The sequence below is a fragment of the Myotis brandtii genome, unplaced genomic scaffold, assembly GCF_000412655.1.
Source record: "Myotis brandtii unplaced genomic scaffold, ASM41265v1 scaffold32, whole genome shotgun sequence".
Lineage (NCBI taxonomy): Eukaryota > Metazoa > Chordata > Mammalia > Chiroptera > Vespertilionidae > Myotis > Myotis brandtii.
The window spans coordinates 1,510,838-1,536,526 of NW_005362269.1; the positions used below are offsets into that span (position 1 = coordinate 1,510,838).

Below are 25,689 nucleotides of genomic sequence, written 5' to 3' on the forward strand. Positions count from 1 at the left end.
GCTGTGCCCGGGACGAATTGCTTGAGGGTAATAGGGGTAACCCCCCTGCTGTGGCCTTAAGAGACCTGTGGGGGGGGAGGCTGGCATGTGGTCACAGATGAGTGAAATGCTGTGGCCTTAAGAGACCTGTGGGGCAGGGGGGAGGGGGGGGAGGCTGGCATGTGGTCACAGATGAGTGAAAGTGACAGGGTACGTGCGTCCTTTTCTTTCCCCAAATATTTTCCTTGGAGCCATCAGATGCTCTCCCCAGCCTGCTGCCACGGGTGAATGGTCAGCTTTCAGCGGCTGGGTTGTCCACCCTCCCTTTTCTTCGAGATCAGGAGTGCCATTGCACATGTGTCCCTGCCTCTGGAGTCCCCAGACACAGGCTCAGGACCCTGGGCCATGGTGGAAGGGAGGGGGTCATAGACCTGGGTTCCATGCATCCCAGTTCCTCCAGAGACCCCGCCCACTCTGAGACAGAGTAGATCTGAGAGACCGTGCTGATTCCTTTGGGCCCGGCAAGATGGGGACAGCTCAGGTGACAGCTTCTCCAGAGACTTTTCTCAGTGAGTCTCTCCTCCCCTTGGGGTCTCGGGACTTCTGCCATGGCCTCCCTCCTTCCAGCATCCCTGAGAACTGGAGACTGAGCTTGCCTCTATTTTATAAGTGAGGAAGCTGGAGCCCAGAGTGAAATAACTTCCTCTCAAGTTCACCTCGCCTGCCAATCCTGGCTGGGCTCAGAGCCCACTCCCCTCTCACTCTGCCTGCCACGGGCCTCCTGCGAAGGGTCCTACGCCAGCACAGTGGCCTCAGCTTACTGCAGACCTGACTGTAGAGGAAGAGAGGGCCGCTGTTGGTCACACTAATATGTCAAACCCTTGTGCCTCAAAAGACTCCGTGAATAAGGTGAAAGACAGGCCATCAACTGGCAGAAGATAGTAGCGACAGACCCAGGATCAGAGCTCCCACGAATCGATAAGAACCACACACACAAAAAACACAAACAAACAAGGAAATACAGCAGGAGAGGAAATCCAAACGACCAATCAAATGATGAAAACGTTTCAGCCCCACTGATCAGAAACACACAGAAACTCGAACGAGAGACACTTGGTGGCCCCCATCAGAGTGGCATGAATCCCGAAACCTGACAATTGCCAGCGAGAATCTGGATTCGAAACTACAGAAACTGTCCAGCCCCTCAGGTGTGGTCCAGCAATGGTGGCGATGGTGGGCGAGGTGAACCATCCCCCGCCACAGGGACCCCTCCCTGGGCATACACGGTGACAGGTGCGAGGATATTCAAGGCAGAGTCCTTGGATGGTGGAAAACTGGAAATAACTCAAATGCCCATCCACAGGAAGTGGGTTCATAAATTGCGGTACATACTAGTACTTAATGAAATAATTAGGATAGTGGCAACATATATGCAGAGCTCTGTCCATCAACACAGGTAAATTTCAAAAAATTGTTGAACAAAAACAAGCAAATTGCTTGTAGAGGAGGCTATGTATAATAGTAGATCATTTATAAAAGTTTCAAAAATCTGCAAAGTATTGCTTTAGTATGTGTTTCACGTATGGAGCATAAATATGAAAACATGTACAGGAATGAATCACACCAACCTCAGGAATTGGGGTATTTGACTCTCTGGGCTGGAGGGAGGGGCGTGGGCCAACCAGCATCTATTTATTTGTTTCACAATCCAGGTTCTGGGAGCATGGGAGCTGTATGTATTTGTCCCCATATTTTTCATGTGTTACATATTTTATAATTTAAAAACAGCAGGGGCCAGGCAACTGCTCCAAAGTCAATTGTGTCCCAGGTCACTGATCACTGTTAGAAAATGCCATCTGGAAGTTACCTCCTGGTCCTTCCTCCTAATTCTCTTCCTTAGGGATCCCGCTGGAAAACTCAGCTACTGGTGGCCTACATCTGATTCGGCCCCTGCCCTCAGCAAGCTGATGTGCAGGCTGGCAACTGCTGGGAGGAGGCTGCGTCTCCCAGCCACGCCCTCCCTGGCCATCTACTCCCACCCCTCCCCACCTCTTCTGGCTTCTCAGCAGATGGCTGGCTGCTCACTCAGCAGGTTCTCTTCTGTGGGAAATCCTTGACAAGCCCAGAGACGAAGGAGGTTCAAAGAAACCCCACCCATTTGTCAGTGGAGTGCTCTGCTAACCACAGACTAGGCTCAACAAGGGATGCTCAGTGGGGAGAAGTGAGCTGGGAGTCAAGACATCTGGTCATTTGCTGACTGACTCTGGGTCAGTGACACAGCCTCCCTGAGCCTCCGTGTCTCCGCAGGTACACCGAGGGGATATACGGCCTAATGTGGTGGTTCCAAGCCCAGAAGCATCAGAGTCAAGGGTGTGTGGGGAAGGGGGGGTTAAAAACATAAAGTGCAGGGGCCCCTTAATTAGAATTGCCTGGGGTGGGCCCTGGAATTGTGTTTCTATTGAATCACTAGGCAATTCCAGTACATGGCCAAGTTTGGGCACCATGTGACGGTCATTCCATGTTGGACATCCAACTTGTATGTGAGAAAACTCGGTCCACATGGCCTTATTTTCTCTCCCCACCCCCAGTGCCTTCCTGAGTCCTTGTTAATCATCACCCTGAATAGTTTATGCCAAGCGGGGTGCTGGGTGAGAAAGAGAGAGCAGATGAGCTTCCAGAATGCAGCCCCTCTCAGCCTCCCACTCCTTAGTAACCGCAGGGAAGCTGAGAAAGAGGGGAGGGGGCAAGCACTCCCCCTTCCACAGGTGGAGGAGGGTCAGGGGGTAGGGACAGGCCCATCTGCTGAATTCCTGCCCCTTGGCCCAAGGCCCAAGGCTCCCTTCCTCTCTGCTCCACCCCTAGCAAGGGCAGGAGTCACCACAAATCACAGAATCCTGGGACATCAAAGGCAGACAACGTTTTCTCCATCACAGCCATTCACCACCGTCTTACCACTTGTACTATTGCTTAATTGGCACTTTCTTTTCTATTGACTCACTGTCTCTTTTTACTTGAATGCCTACTTTCGCCTCGTTCTAAGCAATAATATTTGTGAAATAACAGGTTTCATGTGCTAGTTATTTTTTGTTAATACACATTAAAATAAGCACATAATGATTTCCATTTTTAAGGGTCCATCTATTTATCTCCTGATGTTACTTTGTGCGTCACCACACTTCCAGAAACACTGAACTGGTCCCACCCTCTGATTTTACAGTGATGCAAAGGAGGCACAGGGAGGAGGGCTTGCCAAGGTGGAACCCCGTATTCCCACAGGCAGCCACACTGAAGGGGTACACACCTACGGGCCTGTGATGGGCTGCAGGCACCCTGGTGACCTTGACCTTTGGGAGACCTTTCTTTGGTTGTGTACTGCCCCCTCCTGGCAGGTCCTTCTGCAATATGGCTCTTCCTAGAAAGAGCAGCCAGAAGAGGGGCCTCCTTACGGAACAGAGATGACCCTGCCCAAGGTGAGGAGTCGGGACAGTCAGGGGAGAAGGCATCATTGAGGAGATGGCATTTGCACTTGGCTTTGAAGGATGAACAGACTTGGATGGGCTTGAATGCCTGTTAAGAAGCTGTGACTTCGCCCTAGCTGGTTTGGCTCAGTGGATAGAGCATCGGCCTGTGGACTGAAGGGTCCCAGGTTCAATTCCGGTCAAGGGCACATGCCCGGGTTGCAGGCTCAATCCCCAGTAGGAGGTGTGTAGGTGGCAACCAATCAATGATTCTCTCTCATCATTGATGTTTCTATCTCTCTTTCCCTCTCCCTTCCTCTCTGAAATCAATAAAAATATATTTTTAAAAAAAAAAAGAAGAAGAAGCTGTGACTTGATCCCGTGGCCAGTGGTTCACCCCTGGGAGGTTTGATAAGCAGGGCAGTGATGTGATGCCAAGTACAGTGTGGAGCAGCGGTCACCAACCGGGGGTCTGCGGACCACAGGTGGTCCGCGAGGTCCGAAATGTTGGCGACCGCTGGTGTGGAGAACAGACAGGAGAGAAGAGAGCAGTGGCAGAGGCAGCATGAAGGAGAAGGTCCAGGTGAAGAGGGACAGGGCCTGTCTCTGGCCCTACCCTACTGGGGACCTCGCCACTTCCACTCCTACCTCTGGGCCTGCTTCCTTATCAGTAAGAGGAGAGAGCCGGGCTTAGTGCTCTCCAGGGACCCTTCCAGCTCTGAGAGATAAAACCACATAAATAAGAAATTATGCTGAAGGGACTTCGAATTGTTACAATCCTTTTGATAGTTAATCTGGCTTTTGGCTATTAAAATAAGACCGGCATCCCCTTTGGCCTACATTTGATTCTATCCTGCCATAATGAAAGCTCAGGGCTATAAGGATTTATTTAGAGCAGCACCATGGTATCAGCCGGAAAACTAGAAGTGAGTAATCTATGTCATGCTGTCTCCCACCTCTGGCTGTCATTCATCTTGCCCGGGGACTGCGCACTCCGGCAGCCGGAGCACGTCCAAATCCTGCCACTTACTGGGTGCATGGCCCACGCCGTGGCCTCTCTGCGCTTGAGTTTCCTCGTCTATGAACAGGGCTGGGACCCAGTTACATGCCTCCTAGGATGCTCTCAGGGCTAAGCCGGTTTGTGCTCGTTCACCTCACAGCACAGCGCTGGCTCAGAGTACCGCTCTACAGATGTGAGCTGTCACTCACTGTTACTCAAAAGGCTATTTCAGATCCAAATGTCTGGAGAAATGGCTCTGATATGTTATTAAGTGGAAAAAGCTAGTTGCAGAGTTGTGCGTTTAGTATGACCCCCTTTGTCAAAAAAAAAAAATGAAATGAAAAAGAAAAGGAGGATTAAAGCCTTATGAAGGAGGTGTGTGTTTGTCCCTGCAGAGGAAGGATGTGAAGGAATCTGACACTAGCTCCAGCCCCCCCTCCCCCACCCCTGCCCAGCTTGGTTGTGGAGGGGAAGGCCTGGAATATGGGTAGTGGGCTGGGAATGGATGAGAGGGAAGATTAGCTTCGTCTCTGTACACCTATGACTTGTTTGATTTGTTACTTCAGTAATCACTTGGCAACCTTTTATAAGCCTTCAAAATCTCCAATGAGATTAAAGAAAGAAAGAGAAATTGTCATCCCATGAGAGAAAAGGAGGCCATGGGAAACCTACTGGCCCAAGTGACTTGGTCCAGGGAGAACCCGTCGTTACAGTGGATGAAGGGACTATCTCTGGGTCCTGGGGTCAAGGGCAACCTCCCCAGATGAGCCCCTCACTTGACAGTTCCAATATTGGAAGGATCCCTCTCCAACCTCTCCAACCAAAAGAAATGCTGAGGATCAGAGAGGCCAAGAGAGTGGCCAGGGTCACACAGCAGAGCCAAGCCCAAAGGGTAATTTCCTCATTCCTGGCCCAGCATCCTCCCCGTATCATGGTACCTACCTCCCACCTCTGTGCAGGAGCCGCTCCTGCTGGGAGAGGAAGGGGATAATGCCCCACCTGCTTAGCTTCCTTTTCTGCTGACAGTCCTTCACTCATTTTCCGAGTGCCCTCAGTGTGCCCTGCTCGAGAATTCAAGATGACTAAGCATGCTGCTCACCGGAGAGGCGCTCCCAGTCGAGTGGTTTGGAAGCTTCTGGCTTCCACTACTAACAAAGACATCTTTTTCTAACGGGTAGGCAATTATTTTTTTTTTTCAATGCACTGTTTTGTTTGCTGCTGTCTTAATTGTTGCCGTGTTATATTCTACCAGTTTAATGTTTTAATTTTGTGCTTGGGCCCTGAGGCAATTCAGTGAAGGGTATGATTTGGAAAATCAAGGAAATAAAGAAATTGTCCACAGAAGAGCCAGCCTCCCAGGAGCCGAGGACAAGGCCTAAGTGCCTCAAATGAATTTTATTAGGAACAAAATAAAAACAAACAACCTGTTGCCAGACAGAAGGAATTAGACCATCCTGGTTGGTTTTGTTTTGTGTCGTTGTGGTTGGTTGTTTTTTTTAATTTAATACCAGTCCTCCATGTCTTCCAAGGTCGGCCAAGGACTCGGCCCCTGGTTCCTTCTCCATTGCCTTCCAGAAGCCTCCACATGTCTGCTTCCAGGCCTATACTCAGGGCACGCCAGCCTCTGCCTCCTCTCCTCTGCAGGAGATGGACTGTAGCCACCCTTGCACTTGCCAATACTTATTGATTGGGGTGCAGCCTCTAGAGGATTTACATTCTGTTAAGGTGTGCATTCTCCTGGGGTGGTAATGCCCCCACGGGGGTGAAAATGGGTTCTTGGAAGGGGGAGAATATCTCTGACCTTCTAGTTTCATGCACTGTTTTGTATGCTCATCACCCTGTCCACTGTCTCAGTGAGTAGCCCAACTAGCCATCTAGTCAGTAACCTGGGCATCACCATCAATTCAAGTTGCCATCCCTCTCCGAGCTCAGGCTCCTGATTACCAGCCTCACAGCAGCCCAGTCCATGAAGGCTTCCTGTCTCCCTGAAAATTAACCCTGTCTGTCTCCACTGCCCTCCCTGCCCAGATCCCAGGGCCCAGAGCCTGGGCATCTCTTTGGCCAACACTTGCACCCCTCCCCCTTCCCCCCAATCTGGCAAAGCCCTAGGCCTAGATAAATCCCACTCAGTGCTTTCCTCCTGCCTATATCCAGGTTGGTGAACTATGAAGGCAAATCACTCAGCGGAACAGGACAGGACACACATAAATGAATGACCACCGCACTCAACTAGGTTGACAACACCATCCAGCAATTAGGGATTCTGTAGGCAAATTTGCTCTTCAACTCTCTGAATGCTCATTGTCCTCCTTCCTTCAAACGCCTCCCCACCTCTTCCTCGCTCACAGCAGACCTTGCCTCCCACTTGGCAGAAAAAATAGAAGTTGGAGATGAAATCTCCCTTAGCATCCCACTGCAAACCTACATCTACATCTGCACCCGGCCTCTCTTTGTTCCTCCTTTTGGTTCTGGAGAAGCCATCCCTCCTCCTCTCCCAGACCAACCCCTCCACCTACTTGCCTGATCCCACCCCTCCCACATGCCTGTGAACATCCATGCTGATTGTCTCCCCTGTTTCCTGCACCCCTCATTGATCTCTCTCCCTTTGATCTCCTATCAGCCTTTAAACACACTCAAGTCTCTTCCACCTCACAACACACATGGACCCTGGCTCACAGATGCTCTCTCCTCCCCTTCACACAAAAACCCCTCAAAGGACCCACAGCCTCCCTCAGCCCTCCTTCACTCCGTGACCACTGCCATCTGACCTTCTCCATCGTTCCACAGAAGTAGCACTCTTCCTAAAGCCACCAAAATCCCCTGCCTGTCATTAAACCAAAGCCAGTAGTTCCACTCTCATCCTGTCCCACCTCTCAGAGCATTCCCCTTGGACTCTCCCCACTGTCCTGAAACTCGCCCTTGCCTTCCTTCCCTGCAGCCACTCCCCCTGGTTCTCTCCCCCCTCCTCCTCTTTCGCAGACCTATCAGTCTTTATGCAGCCCTAAGCTGGGGGTGTGCCTTGGAGTTCCATCCTGGGCCACCCCTCTTCTCTCTTCATGCTCTCTCTCCCTGGGCAATCCTGCCCTCATCCACAGTCTCATTGATCATGTCTCTACAGACCACTTCCCATCTCCATGTGAGTCAAACCCAGGCTTCCAAGTGCTTACTCAACATCTGCATTTCCATCTCAACATGTCTAACGAGGAACTTTCACTTTCATGTCCCCTCCCCAGCCTTCCCCTCCTCGCTCATTCCCCCATCCCAGTCCTCTCCGGTGTCCCCTGTGTCTGTGAAAGTCACTGTGTGCCTGTTTGCACAGAGACCTCTGAGTCCATTCTAGTACTTCCTTTTCAACACATCTCTGTGATGATTTTATTACCCAATAACTCTGGAAGCTTCCACAGCTCCCCACCTCCACTGTCACCAGCACCCCTCCATTCTCTCTGGATGCCTGCCTGCACTCCTAACCCTAACTTGTTTTCCTGCATTTACTCATTCATACTATACACTACTCCCCTCTCCCCTAGGCATTCACACAGGTCACGTTAACACTCAAATGTCCTCCTGTCACTCTCAGGCTATTCTGTCAGTAGCTTCCAGTCACTTGTAGGATGGAAAGAAGGTCCTTAATGTGGAATCTATCCTCCACCCACCTTCTACTCCCCAGTCCCTCTGCTGTCCCTCGGGGCCCTGCTACAAAGCACTTGACTACCTCTTCTCTCAGCTGTACCTTCTGCCTCAGGCCCTTTGCACAGCTTCTTCCCCCAGGATTCTCCCCCCATCCTCCCCTACACATGGTTAAGCTTTCCTCACAAACACCACTTCCTCAGAGACTCCTTCCCTAACACCCAAGAAAAGATAGATCCCTCCTTCCTATTGGACGTTTTCACGGTAATGGCTAACAGACACGTACACACAGCACTGCTGTTAGCAGCTCTTCTGAGCATTTCCCCTGAGAACTCATTTACTCCTCATGATGACCTTACGAGGTAGAAATTATAATTATTTTACGGATGAAGAAACTGAGGCACAGAGAAGTTATGTAACTTACCAAGGTCACATCATTAAAAAGAGGCAAAGCCAGAATTTGAACCGGGGGCAGTGTGACTCCAGGGTAGAAAACACTGTCCTTTTCCTTTCTGCACTTACTCTAGCAATGAACTGGCATAACTATTTGTTTAGCGTGTGTCTCCCCCATTAGACTGTAAACTCTATTGGGATAGAGACCATTTCATCCTCAATAGTGGGTGCTCAGTAAGCATTAGCTAAATAGCTATTTGTAGATCAGTCTCTTCCCTCTTCTCCCTTCACTGCACTCAGTCAGTCACATGGTCCTGTCCCTCCCCTCCCCCTTTCTTCCTGGTGCATTCCTAGGAGGTTCAGTATGTGCTTATCTATGTCCTGATATTTTATGGGAAATGTTAAGTGTCTGTACACATTCAACGTTTTCTAGAGCAAAGACTGTCGTGCTGTCTTTGGATTCTTAACAGGTCCACGAAGTTATAAAATAGCTCATTCAAATAGTCCCCAGCCTAGCTCATCCTGTCCCCTCCAACTTCCGCTCAACTTCCTCTCAACAACTCCACAGCCTCTAGTTTTTATCTCTGCGAATCCATCCTCCACACTTGGGTCATAGCAATCTTTTAAAAACACAAATGCAGGCCACCCTCCTGAATAACACCAGTGAGAGACGACCTATTGTTTTTGAAGTGCAAACTCTGCTGGTGGGTGAGGGGGTGCTGTAGGCACTGTCTACTTCTTCATTCTCGTGTGTCCTCGCGTGTTCCCTCTTCCTACCCCCACCCCCAACCCTACAGCCCAGCAGCATGGACTGAGTTCTATGTTTGGGTTTACCAACCTATACCAGCCTAAGGCTTTTCCTGTCTTTACTCAGGTAGTGCTTCTGCCTGGGATGCCAGGCCTTTCCTCTGCATCTAGAAATCCCTACTCCATCTTTAAGCTTCAGCTTAGATGTCTCTTTGGGTGCCCCTCATCCCTGCTCCCACAGGCTCTGCCTGTCCCCGACAATGCACATAAGGAATTGAATCATAGTTGCTTGGTTACCATGTCTCTCGTCCCTGTGAGTTTTGTGGGCAGCTGCCATGCCTTATTGGTCTTTTTATCCACCCCCTCATCCTACTAGCCCATGCTACTCAAGATATGGTGCTCAGTAACTATTTGCTCAGTGAATGAATGATAAGGACAAATAGTTTGCCAATAGAAGAACCATCCAAACCTGTAAGAAATTTTATGAATTTATTTGAGCCTAACTGATAATTGTTGGGAAGCAAAATCTCAATGGATTGAAAAATGTGCCAGAGAATGGCAGCTTTGCATCTTATTTTATACATTACCATCAAAGGAGGAGGTGTAAAGGGGTTACATAAAATCCATTAGTGATAGGTTAGGGAGGCAGGAGAAAGCAAAGCAGGGCAGGGGGAATCTATGAGATTGTATAAAAAGTAAAATGAATTGCCTGCTGGTGTTGCTCAGTGGTTGAGTATACACCGATTCTGGCCAGGACACATGCCCAGGTTGTGTGCTCCATCCCCAGCAGGGGACATGCAGGAGGCAGTCGATCAATGTTGATTTTTCTCTGTCATGGAAGCTCTCCTTTCCTCTCTCTCTAAAAATCAATAAAAACATGTTTTAAAAAATGAATAGACGCATACTTCTTTTCCTTTGGTGGGTATAGGATAGCTAACAGTTAACATCAATCATGATAATAACAATGGGGATTTGTGGTCTCTGCTCTGGGACGGTAGTTGTACTTTGAGGGGTTCAGAAAAAAAGAAAATTACTTTGATATTCCAAAAGTATGTTATCATAGGTGCAGAAAAAGGCAACAGACAGTCAAGGAAGGCCTAGGACGTGACTACCCCCCATGACTCGATTTTAGTTAGGAAGTTTTAATTTCAGGCTACTTTCTGTCTCTGAGTTTGTAAGGCCCACCATGTAGATCTCTCCTGAGCCTCTCAGGTTTAATATTGGCCCTTTTTCATCCACAGGTTTCTAGTTCACGGGTCCTAAAAAGTGTGATGTGAATAACTGAGTTTGTAACTGGAAATTCGAGTCTAGAAAACATTCAGATTAGGATGTTCAGAGATGAATAAACCCAATCGCATTACTCAGGGAGCCCAGGTGGAAGACGAACTCCTTCAAGAGACAAGGCTGAAAGACTTAAGAGGGAGTCATACTTATCCTGGCTGGCGCAGGGGGCGGGTTGAGGTATAACCACGCCCTCTCCCAGCCAATGGGAGGTCTCAGCCTCCACCCCTTCTCCCCGCTGGGACCAGGCGGGCCACTCCGGGAGATAAGACTACAATTCCCGGCGTGCCGCGCGGCCCGGCTAACAAGGAGCCGGAAGTGGGGCAAGGGAGGTCTAAGGGCACGAGGGAAGTGGCGGGTGGGGATTGAGGGGGGCGTGCAGGTGAGCCAACCGGTGGCATGGCCGAGGCCAGGAAGCGGCGGGAGCTGCTTCCCCTGATCTACCAGCACCTGCTGCAGGCAGGCTTTGTGCGCGCGGCGCGGGAAGTGAAGGAGCAGAGCTGCCAGGTAAGCGAGTGCGGGCCGTGTGCGAGGGCCGCGTGTGAGATCTGTAGAGCCGCCCCCCACGCCCCTTCCCCTGGCGGGCGCCCACGGCCAGGCCCCCCGGTGCTCGAGGACGCGACCAGGGGTACCAGGCTCCGCCGCCTCCGGCCTCCCTGCGGTTCCCAGTCCCTCTGGGCCTCAGTTTCCCCTTCGCGTGCAGTGGGCGGGCCCGGACGTGGGATCCACACGCAGGGCTCTGTGATTCCCGCGTCGCGTACTTCCACCCTCTCTTCCTTCCTGGTAGCGGCGTTTTCAAGTTTCCTACGTGCCGGGCCACGTGGCTCGGTCCGGCCCCATAGGATGGAGAAGGTAGCTGCAAGTTTGAGGGGTGGATTGCCACCGGCCCCGAAAGAGAGCGCCCAGAAAAGGGGCCTGTGGCCCCTTCTCTGAGCTGGAGCTCGGGCCCTTAACACCCCCCCTTCTGTACTGAGTCAAACAGCTTTGAGGTTTCAGTTTCTGGTATAGTAGTCATGTCTTCATTCATTCAGCAACTGTTAATCCGGCGCTCTGGGTGCTGGTGACAAAATGATGAGCAGGGCCCCCAGCCCTCCTAGAGCTTACAGTCTAATCGTGGTAGGAAGCCCTGGCTGGTTTGGCTCAGTGGATAGAGCGTCGGCCTGGGGACCGAAGGGTCAGGTTTCGGGCTCAATCCCCAGTGTGGGGCCTGCCGGAGGCAGCTGGTCAATGATTCTCTCTCATCATTGATGTTTCTGTCTCTCTCTCCCTCTCCCTTCCTCTCTGAAACCAATAAAAAATATATATTTTTTTTAAATGTGGTAGGAAAGATAGATATAAATCATAAAAGCGTACACTCAAAACACGACGTTAAGTGCCAAGAATGAGAGGCATCGAGCGCTAAGACAGGGGTGGCAGATTGCCCTTGTCTGAGGCATGGAGGCCCGTTCACCGGAGGAAGTGGTGTAGGTTTGAGATCTGACAGAAGGGAGGTGTATATTCCAGGCAGAGGTGCAAATGCCCTGTGGTGGGATGGGACTTGTTGCTGACTGTTGGCCTTGGGGAAGTCCACTGTGGCTGAAATGTGGAGTACAGGGGGGATAGAGGTCCCTTGGGGGTGGGAGGGGAAGGTGGTGCTGGTTGGAGCCCTGGTGTAGGCAGTTTGGTCTTAATCTGAAAAGCAACGGTAAGCCCCGGGAGGGTTTTAACCTGATAAAGTGATTAACCAATATCCTTTTAGCTCCAGTGCAGGGGTCCTCAAACTTTTTAAACAGGGGGCCAGTTCACTGTCCCTCAGACCGTTGGAGGGCCGGACTATAGTTTTAAAAAAAACTATGAACAAATTCCTATGCACACTGCACATATCTTATTTTGAAGTAAAAAAAAACAAAACGGGAACAAATACAATATTTGTATTTGCATGTGCCCCGCGAGCCGTAGTTTGAGGACCCCTGTACTAAATAATGATTGGGTTACCAGTGAGATCAAAGAAGAAATTAAAAACACCCTGGAAACTAATGACAATAAAAGCACAACAATCCAAAATCTATGGGACACAATGAAAACAGTCCTGAGAGGCTAAGTAAAGGTAGGATCTTGCTCATGGAGGGTACATTCTAGCAGGAACAGACAGGTGACAAATATTTTTAAGGTTAATGATGTAATGTGCTAGCTATAAACATAAGACAGGAAAGGGGGATAGGAATGCCCAGTTATAACTAGGGTGGTCAGGAGGCCCCACTGAGAAGGTGACATTTGGCCAGAGACCTGAAGGGAGGGAGGGAGGGAGCAGTGTAGTTAGCAGTAGAGAGCATTCCAGACAAAAAGAATAGCAAGTGTTGATGGGTGCAGGGTGGCCTGACACATTTGAGGGGCAGTGAGGAGGACAGTGTGCCTAGGGAGGAGTAGCATGAGACTGACCCTTGATGTCTCAGTGTTACTGGCTCACTGTGCTGGGCACTGACTAGATGATCCCATTCAGGCCTGATAGCGAGGTGGAACCTGAAGTGTGAAGAGGTGAAGAGATGAGCCCAACTATGTAACAGGAGTTCAGTGTGACTCCAGATGTACCCTCTTGGTCACTCTGCCCAGGACCCTGACGCCCTCTGCCTTCACCGCACGTTGCTCACTCGGCCTCCCGGGGCACTTGTCATCCCAGTTTCTTGATACTTGCAGAGACAGTGGGCCCTCTGGCCTGGGCTCCAAAGGCCTGGATTTCACCTGGTGCCCTGGCGCCCTCTGCCTTCACCGCACGTTGCTCACTAGGCCTCCCGGGGCACTTGTCATCCCAGGTTCTTGATACTTGCAGAGACAGTGGGCCCTCTCTCTGGCCTGGGCTCCAAAGGCCTGGATTTCACCTGGTTCCCTCGGCTTCTGTCAAGGGACTGGCACCATTTGGTTCCAGTACTTTCTCAGGGGATAAGTGGGCTGTAGTCATGCCACCTGGATGCCTCGGTGTCTGGGCTGTGGTTCCTCCTGCCCTGGGGAGCTTGACCAGCCTGGCCTTTAAAAGCCTTTTAAAAGGTCAGGGGTGGGGAAAGCCCTGTCTTGTGGCCTCTACGCATGGAAAGTGCCAGGGAGGCTGGGGACTGGATAAATGCTGGCCTGGAGCATTCCAGTCCAGTCTCTCAAAGGCACCTCTCACCAACATGTTGTCTTAAAAGGTTTTAACTGGAAATACTTGCCCTGCTTGTCTCTACAAGGTTTGGGTGGTAATGGCAGGGCAAGCAGACATATTTCCCAGAGCAGAAAGACCCCCTTCTCAACCACCTGTCTGCGAGTCGTGAGATTGTGGAGAATTGGAGCCAAGGAGGACCCTTACTGTGCTGCGGGGTTAATTGCTGCTCTCTCTTTACTTCTCTGCAGAAAAGTTTCCCAGTTCAGCCTGTAACCCTTCTGGACATCTATACGCACTGGCAACAGTAAGTCTGACGGTGTTGAAAGTGTGGAGGAGGGACACCCAAGCTGTCAGCTTGGAATAAGCTAGGGTACTAATCTGGCCTAAGATCTGTCCCCAAAGCCCACTGTAGACACCATTATCGCCCCCAGGAAGGCAGGTCACACGCATGAGTGTCTAGTAGTAGAAGAGAATATTGAGAGCTATAATCAATATTGAATAATAATAAGGACAGAAGCTTCTCAGTAATGTTATTCGTTCAATCAGCAAACATTTATTGAGCATTTATTAAATGCCAAGCCCTGTTCTAAGCATGGAAGTGTTATGAGATGAGACAGACATGCCTCCTTCTTTCCTGGGGTTGACATTCAAGTCAGGGAGGTAGGCATACATCAAAGAATGAAACGAATGAATGTGAAATTACAATGCTTATAAGGATTATGAAAAAGAGGTACCCGGTGCCAAAACCGCATAAACCTCTTGTGGGGTTCTAGGGGAAGTTTCTCTGCAGTGACCTTTGATTTGAAAGCTACAGGGAGTGGGGGAGTGACCTAGGCAATAGGTATGGAGAAACAGGTGGAGTGTACCTAGCAGAAGGAACTGCTGATGCTGAGGCCTGAAGCCGTGAGCACAGTGCAGATAAGGCCGGGGAGTCGGCAGGGCGCACCCCATGCAAGGCCTGATCATCCACAGTGAGAAGTTGTCTCTTTATCCCAAGAGCAGTGGAGCCATGGAAGGGGGAAGCAGTGATGGGCTCGCTCTGTAGCTTGGACATCATCATCCAGGCAAGAGCTGATGGAGAATAGTAGAAGGTAGGAAGTGGATTCCAGGAATATTCAGGGATGAACCCAGGATCTGTGGATGGGTTGGGGAGGCAATCCAGTCCAATCCCAGGTATCTGGCTTGTGCATGGAGTTGCAAGGGAGCCTGATTTGGAGGGGGAAATTTCAAGGACATGTTACAGAGTGTGAAATGCCTGTGAAACATGTAAAACTTAAGTACTTTTCAAGGACTGAAAAATAATCCAAGGATGCATAAACAGAGGAATGGTTTGAGAATGAAGGAGGGGACAATTGTATTCTCTCCATGCCCTGGCCTGACCACAGCAGACCAGGTGAGTGAAGGACCTGGAGCCATGTCCCATAGAGAATACTGAATTGCCCAGGATGGAAAAGAGATGGCAAAAGGGCAGGTGAGGGGACCATTGTTTGCACATCTGTAAGGACAAAGGCAGTGGCATGTTCTCTGGGGCCCTGGGTGACTGAGGTGGCATCCTTATGTGCCTGCTTTAGGAAGAGGTTTCAGCTTCTGAACACAAGTGCTTGGTCATCAGAGATATCCAAAAATTAGATAGGCAACAGCGGGAGTGGTGAGCTCCCTGTTATCAGAGGTATGTAAGCAAAGGCAGGAATGGTATGGTTGGGGTCTCAGCTTCCAAGGTCTTTAAAAGCCTAGCCAGGCCTTAATTTTTTACTCTTTGCTGCTACAGCAAGCACAGGGCACACCCCACACTTCCTCTCTCTCACCCTCTCTGACTTGCCCAGGTGTCTTGGGTATCAGTCACAGCACTTCCTTCCCCAGAGACCCGCTCCAGTGAGCTGCACCACAAGCCCTTTCCTGCCCCTGGCCCCTGTGGATAAGGGGTACTGAGTGAGACGGAACCTCATACCCACCAGAGGAAGCCGAGCCTAGTGTTTCCTGGCAAATTCAAACCCAGCCAACTAGCTGTATGACCATGGATAAACGGTTTCCCTGAGCGTGTGCCGTCTCTGTAAAATGATAACAATGGTAAATAAAGTGCTAAACCTGGCCATTGGAGGCATCTTCTCCCCCCACCCCCATGCCCCCAGTTTATATAGCACCTACTATGAGCCAAGACTGTTCTTGATATAACAGAACAAACTAGAGAACAACTCCTTCCCTTGTAAAACGTTCTGTTAGGAAGAGAGAGGCAGAACAATTGATACATGTAAAAAATGAAACCTGTTTTTAACAGGATAGTCTCAACAAGGAGACCTGAGCAGGGAACCAGGGACCTGAGCAGCACACCCCAAACTGTGGCAGAGCAATGTCTCATAGCTGGAGAGTGTGGGCATAGCCAGTGACTCCCTCGGGGTGGGAGGGTGGAGTCGAAGAGATGATACTTGAAAGTTCCAGGGGCTCAGCCATCTGAGTGCTTATTCTGCCAGTGCCCCAGTCCCAGACTTGCTCTTTGACTTTGGGCAAGTCACTTAGTCATTCATTTTTTTTTTTTTTTTTTGAGATGTGTGCTATGTGTGAAGGGTACCTTAGTGAGCTGGAAAAGGTCCCTCCCCCTCCCCGGACCTCACTGTGTAGTGGGGGTGTCAGGCAGGAAGTAAGTAAAATAACAGGAGCGAGAAAGTGCTCTGAAGAAAATGAAACAGGATGATAGGCTGAGAATACCTTGGGGGAGGAGGGTGATCAGGGAGGGCCTCTCTGAGGAGGCTGTGTTGGAGCTGAGGCCTGAAGACAAGGAGGACCTGGGCAGAGTCTTCTAGGAAGAGGGCACTGCAGGTGCTGAAAGTTCTGGAGGAGGGAGGAGCCTGGATGGCCTGCAGATGCTAGCACCTGTCACTCGACACCGGTTCGCTACTGTTAGTATGTTAGTGACCATTCCGGATTGTATTGAAGACCACTAGACGGTTATAAAAAACACTATGACAGGGGTGGGGGACGTCTGGCCCACAGGCTGTATAGGGCCCGAGAAATCATTTGGTCTGGCCCTGCCAAGGCATTAGGGCTGAGTTAATTAAATGTTTGGCCAAATATAGCAGGCTAATTTTTATGTCTTTTTTTTTTTTTTAATGAAGTTATAAATATCCCAATGGCCCTTGGCAGAAAAATGGTTCCCCACCCCTGCTTTATGAAATGAGTGAAAATGCAGAATTTTATCTACACTATGTCTTCATCGCCATTTAAACTCTGCGTATCTCCTTTGGAGGTGGGGCAGGATGTGGGAAGGTCTTTCTTTCCAAATCTCCTGGAGTTGTCCCTGTCACCAGTTGGTGTAGCCAGTCACCCTTGTCCTGCAGAACCTCGGAGGTTGGCAAGAAGCAGAAGGCCGAGGAAGATGCAGCGCTGCAGGCCAAGAAGGCCCGGGTGTCAGACCCCATTAGCACCTCGGAGAGCTCAGAAGAGGAGGAGGAGGCGGCAGCTGAAACCGCCAAAGCTGGTAAGGGCCCTGCATGCTGGGCACTGCTGGGGGGCTCCCATGATTGGTGCTTGTGGGGGCTTAGCCCAGGGCCCGGCCCCTTTTAGGTACAAGTTGTTGGGTATTGGATTGTTTCAGAGGGACCGCCTCCGGCTTCTTCAGTGACCAGGACCTTTTAGGGGGAATTTCAGAAAGGCCTACCTGTCTGTTTCAGTATTTATTTGAGCCCTTCCTCTGCACCAAACATTGTGGCCCCAGTGCCTTCTTGGTAGCGTGTGGCAGGACTATGAGCCAGTCCTTTTCCTCTGGGGGCCTCTGTCTCATCACCAGGGAGTTGGGACTCCATCGAGGATGCAGACATGTAGCTTTCATTTTGCCTCTCTCTGGCTCCTGGTGGACGTGGCTGATGTACCACAGAGCTCTTTCCCACAAATCTTGGCTCAGCCTCAGATCCGTATACAGCACCAGGCGCCACACCGATTCCTGCATGAGCGGAAACCTGTTTGCTGTTCCTAGATGAGAAAAGGCTCACCTGGCTCATCCAGCGGGTGTTTGTGTTTTGCAGCCCCAAGACCAGCATCCACCAACTCCTCAGTTGTGAGGGCGGTTTTGCCATCAAGCATGAAAGGAAAAGCCACGGTGAGTGGGACCATGTCCCAAGCTGTTACCCGTAAGAGCTGAAGTGCCCTGTGAGGGACAGTCTCCGTGAGAGAAGGGTAGGGTTGTGGGTAATTGTCCATCTTGGATTTGAATCTCAGCCCAACTTACCAGCTGTGGGGTCTTGCCGAGTCCCTTCACCATTCTGGGCCTCCGTTTCCTTTTCTGTAAAAATAATTATAAAATAATGATAAGAACCACAACAAACTGTAACCAACCACTTAGCAAGCAACAGCTGTGTCCCCAGAACAGTCACCTGTTCTCCACACCTCCGTGAGGGGAGGCACCATTTTTAGCCCCACTTTAAAGGTGACGAAACAAACAAACTAAAATAAAGTAAAATAAAATAAAGGTGAAGAAACAGAGAGGTAGGGAGATGGTTTGTCCAAACTCACAGGGCTAGGAAGTGGTAGGGCTGGGTTCAGATGTGGTCCGTGTTCTCAGTTCACCAGGCCATACCCAAGTGTGTCTGACTCCTGTTCTCTGTAGGCAGAGACCAAGAAAGGCAACAAGACAGTGAACTCCACACCACAGCCTGCCCTCGGAACCACTGCCAAGCCTGGTGAGAAGCCCCCTGAGTGGGCGGGAGGCAGGCCTGGGTGCTGCTTCCAGCTCTGGGACATTCTGGAATGCAGAGGCGTCTCCATGACAACGAGGCCCCACCTCAGATCATTTCCCCCTCCCTTGATGAGGGAGAATCAACCACAGGGATGCATCAGGCTTTGCTGAGGGAGTTGAGTAGCCCGGGTGGTGGAGTATTTTCTGGCTTATTGGTCTCAGGGGGGTATAAGCCTATCTCGGAGGCTTAGAGACTAAACTGAGAGGCCTGGGTTTGGGCGTTTGTCCTGCCTGCCTCCGTGTATGCAGGAGGGAGATTTTTCTAAGCTGGCACAAGTGTTAAGGCCTCAGAGGGGCTGGGAGGGATGGCCCTCAGTGCCCTCCCTATGCATCCCGCAGGATTGGCATCAGCGGGCCAGGTCGACAGCTCCAGCGAGGAGACCTCCAGCTCGAGCGATGAGACCGATGTGGAGGTAATTGCACCCCATCCTCAGGAGCTGCCCCTGCGCACCTTGAACTCTCCCTCCCAGGAGCCTGACTTCACAGACAAGTGGGACCAGATCAGTTCAGCAAGTGTTTCAGGGTGACTGGGAGCTAGAAAGGTGGGGGCGGGGGACCGGGGGGTCTAGCGGGCCCTGGTGGGGGAGGACCAGGTGCTGCTCATTGCACTCTGGGCCTGAGAAGGGTCTAGGGTTGTGGGGGAGAGACATCATTTGCCTATGTGACAAAAGAAGGCTTCCTGGGAGAGGTGGCACTGGAGCAGGGCCTTATGCACAGGGCCTCACCAAGGGGAAAGCTGTCATAAGGAACTGGTGTCTGTGTGGGACCTGGAGGAGGAGGCCAGGTGAAATGGGCAGGGGGTGAAGGATTCAGGGATGGAGCTGATAGGCCAGGTCAGAGCATTGGTCAAGGCAGGGAGTGAGGAGAGAAGCAGGGGGTCCCTAGAGCCCCACTAAGGCCTCTGCTTTATCCTGAAGGTGTCACCAGGGAGTTTTCAGGAGGAAGGGAACAAATTGCCCTTTCTCTTTCACTAGGTAAAGGCCTCGGGGAAACCCCCCCAGGTCAAAGCTGCCTCAGCCCCTACCAAGGGGTCTCCTAGGAAAGCAGCGGTCCCAGCACCCCCTGGGAAGGCAGGACCTGCAGCTGCCCAGGCCAAGGCAGGGAAGCCAGAGGAGGACTCGGAGAGCAGCAGCGAGGAATCGGACAGTGAGGAGGAGGCGCCAGCTGCCAAGACCTCACTTCAGGTGAGGCCGGGGAAGGAGAGCCCGCAGCCTGTACCCCGCCCCAAAAGGCTTTCTGAAGACTGGGTCTCCCGCTGCCAAAGAGCCCCAGCTATGCTCCAAGCCTGCCCCAGCCCTTCTCAGTGTGATGTGTGCGCCGTCATTGCTCTGTCCGGTTTCCCAGGTCTCCTCACATCCACCTCTGGGCTGCCTCCCCTAATTCTGCTTCTCTCACTCCAGATGAAGGCCTCGGGGAAAACCCCACAGGTCAAAGCTGCCCCCGTTCCCACCAACGAGTCCCCCAGGAAAGGGGCTGTCCCAGCACCCCCTGGGAAGGCAGGGCCTGCAGCTGCCCAGGCCAAGGCAGGGAAGCCAGAGGAGGACTCGGAGAGCAGCAGCGAGGAATCGGACAGTGAGGAGGAGGCGCCAGCTGCCAAGACTGCGCTTCAGGTGAGGCCCAGAAAGTAGAGCCTGTGCCCGTGCCCGTGCCCGTGCCGAAAGGCCTTCTGAAGACTTGTTCTCCCACTCTAGCCAGTTTTGCTCAGTGGATAGAGCGTTGGCCTGGGGACTGGAGGATCCCGGGTTCGATTCCAGTCAAACGCATGTACCTTGGTTGTAGGCTTAATCCCTGGCCATGGTCAGGGCTTGTGCAGGAGGCAACCAATCTATGTGTGTCTCTTACGTCAGTGTTTCTCTATCTCTCCCCCTCCCTTCCACTCTTTCTAAAAATCAATGGAAAATATCTCCAGGTGAGGACTAACAAAACAAAGACTTATTCTCCCATTCCCAGGCATGCTCCGAGCCTGCCCCACCCCTTCTGATAGTGTGATGTGTGTGGCGTCATTGCTCTGTCTGGTTTCCTGGGTCTCCTCACATCCACCTCTGGGCTGCCTCTCCTGATTCTGCTTCTCTCACTCCAGGTGAAGGCCTCAGGGAAAACCCCGCAGGTCAAAGCTGCCTCGGCCCCCACCAAGGAACCCCCCAGGAAAGGGGCTGTCCCAGGACCCCCTGGGAAGGCAAGGCCTGCAGCTGCCCAGGTCAAGGCAGGGAGGCCAGAGGAGGACTCGGAGAGCAGCAGTGAGGAATCGGACAGTGAGGAGGAGGTGCCAGCAGTGGTACCTGTAACCTCAAACCTGGCTCAGGTGAGGCTGGAGGACACTACATGGCCTGTGCTCTGCCTGCAGAGCCACCCATGGGCTTGTCCTCCCCCACCCCCCCTGCACCTAGAGTACTGGTCCCCCATTTGCTCTCCTCACCTATCTTACCTCACACGCATTCCCTCTGTTGGCCCCCTGCCCTAATCCTGTCCTTTGTCACTCCCAGGCAAAGCCCTTGGGGAAAAACTCCCAGGGCAGAGCCACCTCAGCCACGGGACCCCCTGGGAAAGGCAGCGTCCCAGCACCCCCTGGGAAAGCAGGGTCTGCAGCCACTTTGGCTCAGGCCCGGAAGCAGGAGGAGGACTCGGAGAGCAGCAGCGAGGAGTCAGACAGTGAGGAGGAGGCATCTGCAGCCACAGCTCCAGCCCAGGTGAGGCCACAGCATAGCCTGACCCTGAGCGGTCCCCACTGGTCAGCTCCACAGGGAGTTATGGGGACTGCATGAGCTCCACCCCAGGGCAGATGGCGGCTCGGAATCCAGGGCCTCCTCCAGCCTCTAACTTCTGTGTCCCTCAGGCAAAACCGGCTATGAAAACTCAGACCAAGGCCTCCCCAAGGAAGGGCATTCCCATTGCCCCTGCATCTACCAAAGTCCCCCCAGTGCGAGTGGGCACAGCGACTTCGCCAGCCTGCACATCCTCCCCAGCTGTGGCCAGGGGCACCCAAAGGCCGGGGGAGGATTCTTCAAGCAGCGAGGAATCAGAGAGCGAGGAGGAGGCAGCTCCTGCCACAGCAGGGACACAGGTGAGGCCAGTGTGCTTGGCTGACTCAGGGCCAGCCCCTGGTGGTCCTTTGGGTTCCTGTGCCATAGCTCTCTTCCATGTCCTTCTAGGCTAAGTCTGTGGGGAAAAGCCTCCCAGTGAAAGCTGCCGCAGGGCAAGGGACCACCCTGGGACTCCCTGGGAAGGCAGGGCCCATGTTGGCCCAGGTCAAAGCCAAGATGCACGAAGTCTCAGAGAGCAGTGAAGAAGAATCAGACAGTGAGGAGGCTTCCTCGGCTCCAGCACAGGTGAGGCCTAGGAGGAGCCAGCCCATCCCACCCACGTCAGTGTCTGGGACAGGGCTGAGGGTGGGCTCTGCTGTTTTCCTCAGGTGTGCAGAAGTCTCAGGGGCAACCTCAGCTCAGCCCCAAGCAAACATGGAGGGGTTGGTGCCTGGGTTCAAGTCCCTAAAGAGTGATATAATCCATCAGGGCCTATTTACTCTTCTGTAAATTGAAAATCAACCCTTACAGGGTTGATAATTTAACAAGATCTCACCTGCCACACCCAACAAGGGGCCTGCACACAGCCAGCTCTCATCTCCCTGAGGGCGGCCAGGCTGCTGTGCAACAGAATGGAGTCATCTCCCAGCCTGGAAGAACTGGGAGAGGTGAAGATAGCTCACTCCCTGCACTCACCCACCCACCGTTTATTATTTTTAATTGTTGCTTTTCTTTTAATAACCACTCAGAAGTTAGTCATTTCTTTTTTCCCTCTACCAGAGCACACATTTCTAAGGATTTTTTTTTTGGTTCCCCTCTCACTATTACCTTGTGGGACTTTTAAACTACACGTGCCCTCCCTGAGTCTTGGCCCAACAGGCTCCCATCCACTTTTTCCAAGCTGTGGACACATTCCAGAACAAGTTTCAATATGCTGATCCCTTAAATATTTGTCTTCCCATCTGAGCTTCCCACCTGTACCATGAGATAGGTGTTCATCTGTGTTGATTTCTGCAGAAGGAAATTGGAGTTTAAAGGCATTGTTTGGTGATGTGCTCCAGCTCAGCCACCCAGTGAGGGTCAGAGCTGGGCCTCTGCCCCAGAGTGCCTGCCTCAAAAGCCTTTTGTCTTTCTCACTTTCTTCTGCCACATCTTGGCCAAAACTTTTCCAGCCACAGTAATGATTATGGATTTGGGGTCTTACTTTCTCTCAGGGTGAAAAATAGAGATGCTAATCCCTCTCTAGGTGATAGCTGTACAGCCCCATGCCCTTGTCAGAGATGGTGCTGTCATTGCTTCAGGAAGCCTGTGAAGAGCTTCTGCTAAAACAGACGGGGCGGATAAGAGGAGTCGTGTTCACCTTTTCCATGCCTTCGCCTGAAGGATGAGGATAGTAACTATGTCTCTGTTGTGGGATTATGAGGATTAAGTGACGTAATGCTTACATTGCCTCACCCTCAAAATGCTGTGCATGCTAACTGGGTTTCACACGCTCAGCTCTCATGGGGTCAGAAATGAGTCAGGTAGTCTCTGATCTGCTCAGAGACACCAACCCAGCTCAAATTAAACCATCCGTTTGGGAATTGAGGTCCAAAACAGACAAAGTAGCAAAGACAGAGGATTGGTTCTAGAAAACTAAGTTTGCCAGAGACTCAGGAAGATGATTCAGGATTTAAACGCCCTTGTGTGCGAATGGCTGAATAAGCAGTAGGGTGTCTTCTGGCCTTTTGTTGTATGTTGACATTTTTACACTTGCTTATCAGTTCTAGTGGCTTTTGTAGATCCTATACACAGATCATGTTTGCAACTAAGGACAGTTTTACTTTTTTCTTTCTGATCTAGATGTCTTTTTATTTCATTGCACTGACTAGCACCTCCAGTACCATGTTGAATAGTAGTGGTGAGCTCAGCCGTCCTTATCTTATTTCTACTCTTAGGGGTAAAACATTTAGTCTTTCACTATTAGGTACGATGTTAGCTGTAGGTTTTTCATAGATACTCTTTATCGAGTTGAGAAGGTATTCTTCTAGTCCTAATTTATTGAGAATTCTTATGAGTTGGAGTTGGATTTTTGTCAGATTTTTGTTTTGTTTTATTCATATATTGCATTAGTTAATTTTCAGGTATTAAATCAAACTTTCATTCTTGAATCCCACTTGGTTGTAGTGTATACTCCCTTTTATTTGTTGACTTCCTTTGCTAATCATTTGTTAAAGATTTTTGTATCTATATTCATGAGGAACATTGGTCTGTAGTTTTCTTTTGATGTGTTTGCCTGGCTTTAGCATCAGGGTGATACTGGCCTCATAAAATGAGTTGGGTCATATTCTCTCCTGCTTTCTGAGTTTGTTAGATTGGTACTATTTTTTTTCTAAATTTTTCTCTAAGGACTACATTAGCTTCATCCCGTGGATTTTGAAGTGATATAGTTTTTATTTTAATTCTTTGTGGTTTTAGAAGTAGGTTAATTTCCAAATATCTGGGATTATGCAGATTTCTTTCTGTTATTGATTTCCAATTAAATCCTGTTGTCCCTGGAGAACATGTTTTGTATGATTTCAGTCCTTTTAACACCTGTAAGGTCAGGTTAGTCCTTTGTGCCTTTTGTTTTATCTACATAAGAGTCATTATTCCCCTATGGATGACTTGAGTGCTGTACTGAGCACCTTGGCCTTAAGTCATACTTGGCTGTGCTTTAGGGGATTGACTCTTAATTTCATTTGTTCTCATGTGGATGTGGAATCTGGGGTATGGAGGATTTCTTCTGGCACTGATCCAATGACATCTCTGACAGGCAGGGGCCTTGAGGTGCTGCCAAATTGCTCCTTCTATTTCATATTAGCAGGGCTTGCTTTCATACACTACACCAAGCATGTCAAACTCAAGGGCTAACACTGGCCTAATAAATAAGGTTTAAGTTTATGTAGGCCGCAAAAAAGCAAAAGCTTCAATTTTCATAGGAACATAGGTTTCTTTTGATAGAGACATGCTGAATACAAAGGGCTGAAATAAATGAGTAATCGTTAACATAAAATAATAGCGCATTTTAATAAAAATTAATGTTTTTTCTTGAACATTAACTTACCAGACACTGAATAACTGCACAAGTTAATAAACATAACGCAAAAAAACCTATTTTTCTTGTTCTCTGAAAGCGAAATATTTCCTGTTGCGCACACCAAACAAGTCAGTACAAGACTAATGACTTGACAATCGGCTGCTAAAATATTCACTGCTAGTATTCGTGGAGAGAAATAGTGCGCCTGCGTGTAAGGCACGTAAGGAAAACGAATGCAACATGATTATGATAGTCATTAGCGAACATTGTAGTTCGTTATTAATAATTATATATAACAGAATATTGTAAAAATTAAGTTACAAAACTTTAATTAAAATGTATCTTACATACCGTTATATTGGCTGGGCCGCAAAAATATTCATGTGGGTCACTCGCGGCCCGAGGGCCATGAGTTTGACATGCTTACACTACACTGTTGAGGATTTTGCTCTTTATTGCTCTCATCTCTGCTAGGCATTTGGGGGGTTCCCTAGGATCAATTAACATTAGGTTAAGCTGAAGACAAACTCAAACTATGGTTTTCTGCCTTGTTCTGCCCTCCTCAGTAGCTGGCCCCCATCTCACTGACCAAATTGGCTGCTTAAGCTCCAGCTACGACCTCAGCCAGAAGGAAGAAGACACATGTTTCCTACATGTGTAAGAGAGTCGAGCGTGTGCTCAACTTACATTCCATTAGCTAGAACTTGGTCATATGGCCACCTCGCTGAAAGGGAGCCTCGGAAGCACCTCGCTCTGGGTAGTCTTGTGATTAGCTAACACTAGGAGGTGCTCTCAACAATGGGTTTCAGTGCTTACGACGTACCAGGAACTTACACACTGCAAACCTCTCAGTCCTCATGGCAACCCCATGCGTGGGCCTTATTATTACCCCTGTTTTACAGAGGAGGACACTGAGGCCCAGCAGGGTCAAATGGCTTACCCAGGTCCACACAGCTATTACATGGAGGCGCCAGAATCGGTGTTCTTGGATAACTGCTCTACTGCATCTCACCTTCTCCCTTCCGTGGTTCCCTTTTTCCTTCCAGGTGAAGGCCTCAGTGAAAACCTCTCAGAGCAAAGCCCACCCCGCTCCCACCAGAGTGGCTTCAGCCAAAGGGGCAGCATCAGCTCCCGGGAAAGTGGTCACTGCAGCTGCTCAAGCCAAACAGGGGTCCCCGGCCAAGGCAAGTGGGACCAGCGCCCCAGGAGGTGCTGGGGGTGGAGCGGAGAGGAGGAGCAAGCAGTGGCCCAGCCTGGACAAGGGCCCTGCATGGGCGGGAGCAAC

General features: G+C 50.6%; 1 protein-coding gene across 7 annotated transcripts in view; it reads left to right on the top strand.

The window, feature by feature from the left end:
• Positions 1-10,813: 10,813 nt before the first annotated feature.
• The window catches only part of TCOF1 (Treacher Collins-Franceschetti syndrome 1), a 31,267-nt gene continuing 16,391 nt past the window's right edge, over positions 10,814-25,689 (top strand). For 5 of the 7 annotated variants that reach the window (XM_014543089.1, XM_014543090.1, XM_014543091.1 and 2 more), the window contains exons 1-13: positions 10,815-10,992; positions 13,849-13,904; positions 16,933-17,072; positions 17,617-17,690; positions 18,198-18,270; positions 18,666-18,739; positions 19,301-19,510; positions 19,727-19,936; positions 20,407-20,628; positions 20,810-21,013; positions 21,160-21,387; positions 21,476-21,652; positions 25,451-25,588. In XM_014543089.1, coding sequence (XP_014398575.1) covers positions 10,885-10,992; positions 13,849-13,904; positions 16,933-17,072; positions 17,617-17,690; positions 18,198-18,270; positions 18,666-18,739; positions 19,301-19,510; positions 19,727-19,936; positions 20,407-20,628; positions 20,810-21,013; positions 21,160-21,387; positions 21,476-21,652; positions 25,451-25,588 — 1,914 coding nt within the window. In that variant the 5' untranslated portion in view covers positions 10,815-10,884. Of the gene's footprint in view, positions 10,993-13,848; positions 13,905-16,932; positions 17,073-17,616; positions 17,691-18,197; positions 18,271-18,665; positions 18,740-19,300; positions 19,511-19,726; positions 19,937-20,406; positions 20,629-20,809; positions 21,014-21,159; positions 21,388-21,475; positions 21,653-25,450; positions 25,589-25,689 lie in introns of all 7 variants that reach the window. The other 2 variants (XM_014543094.1, XM_014543093.1) reach the window with 2 other exon arrangements.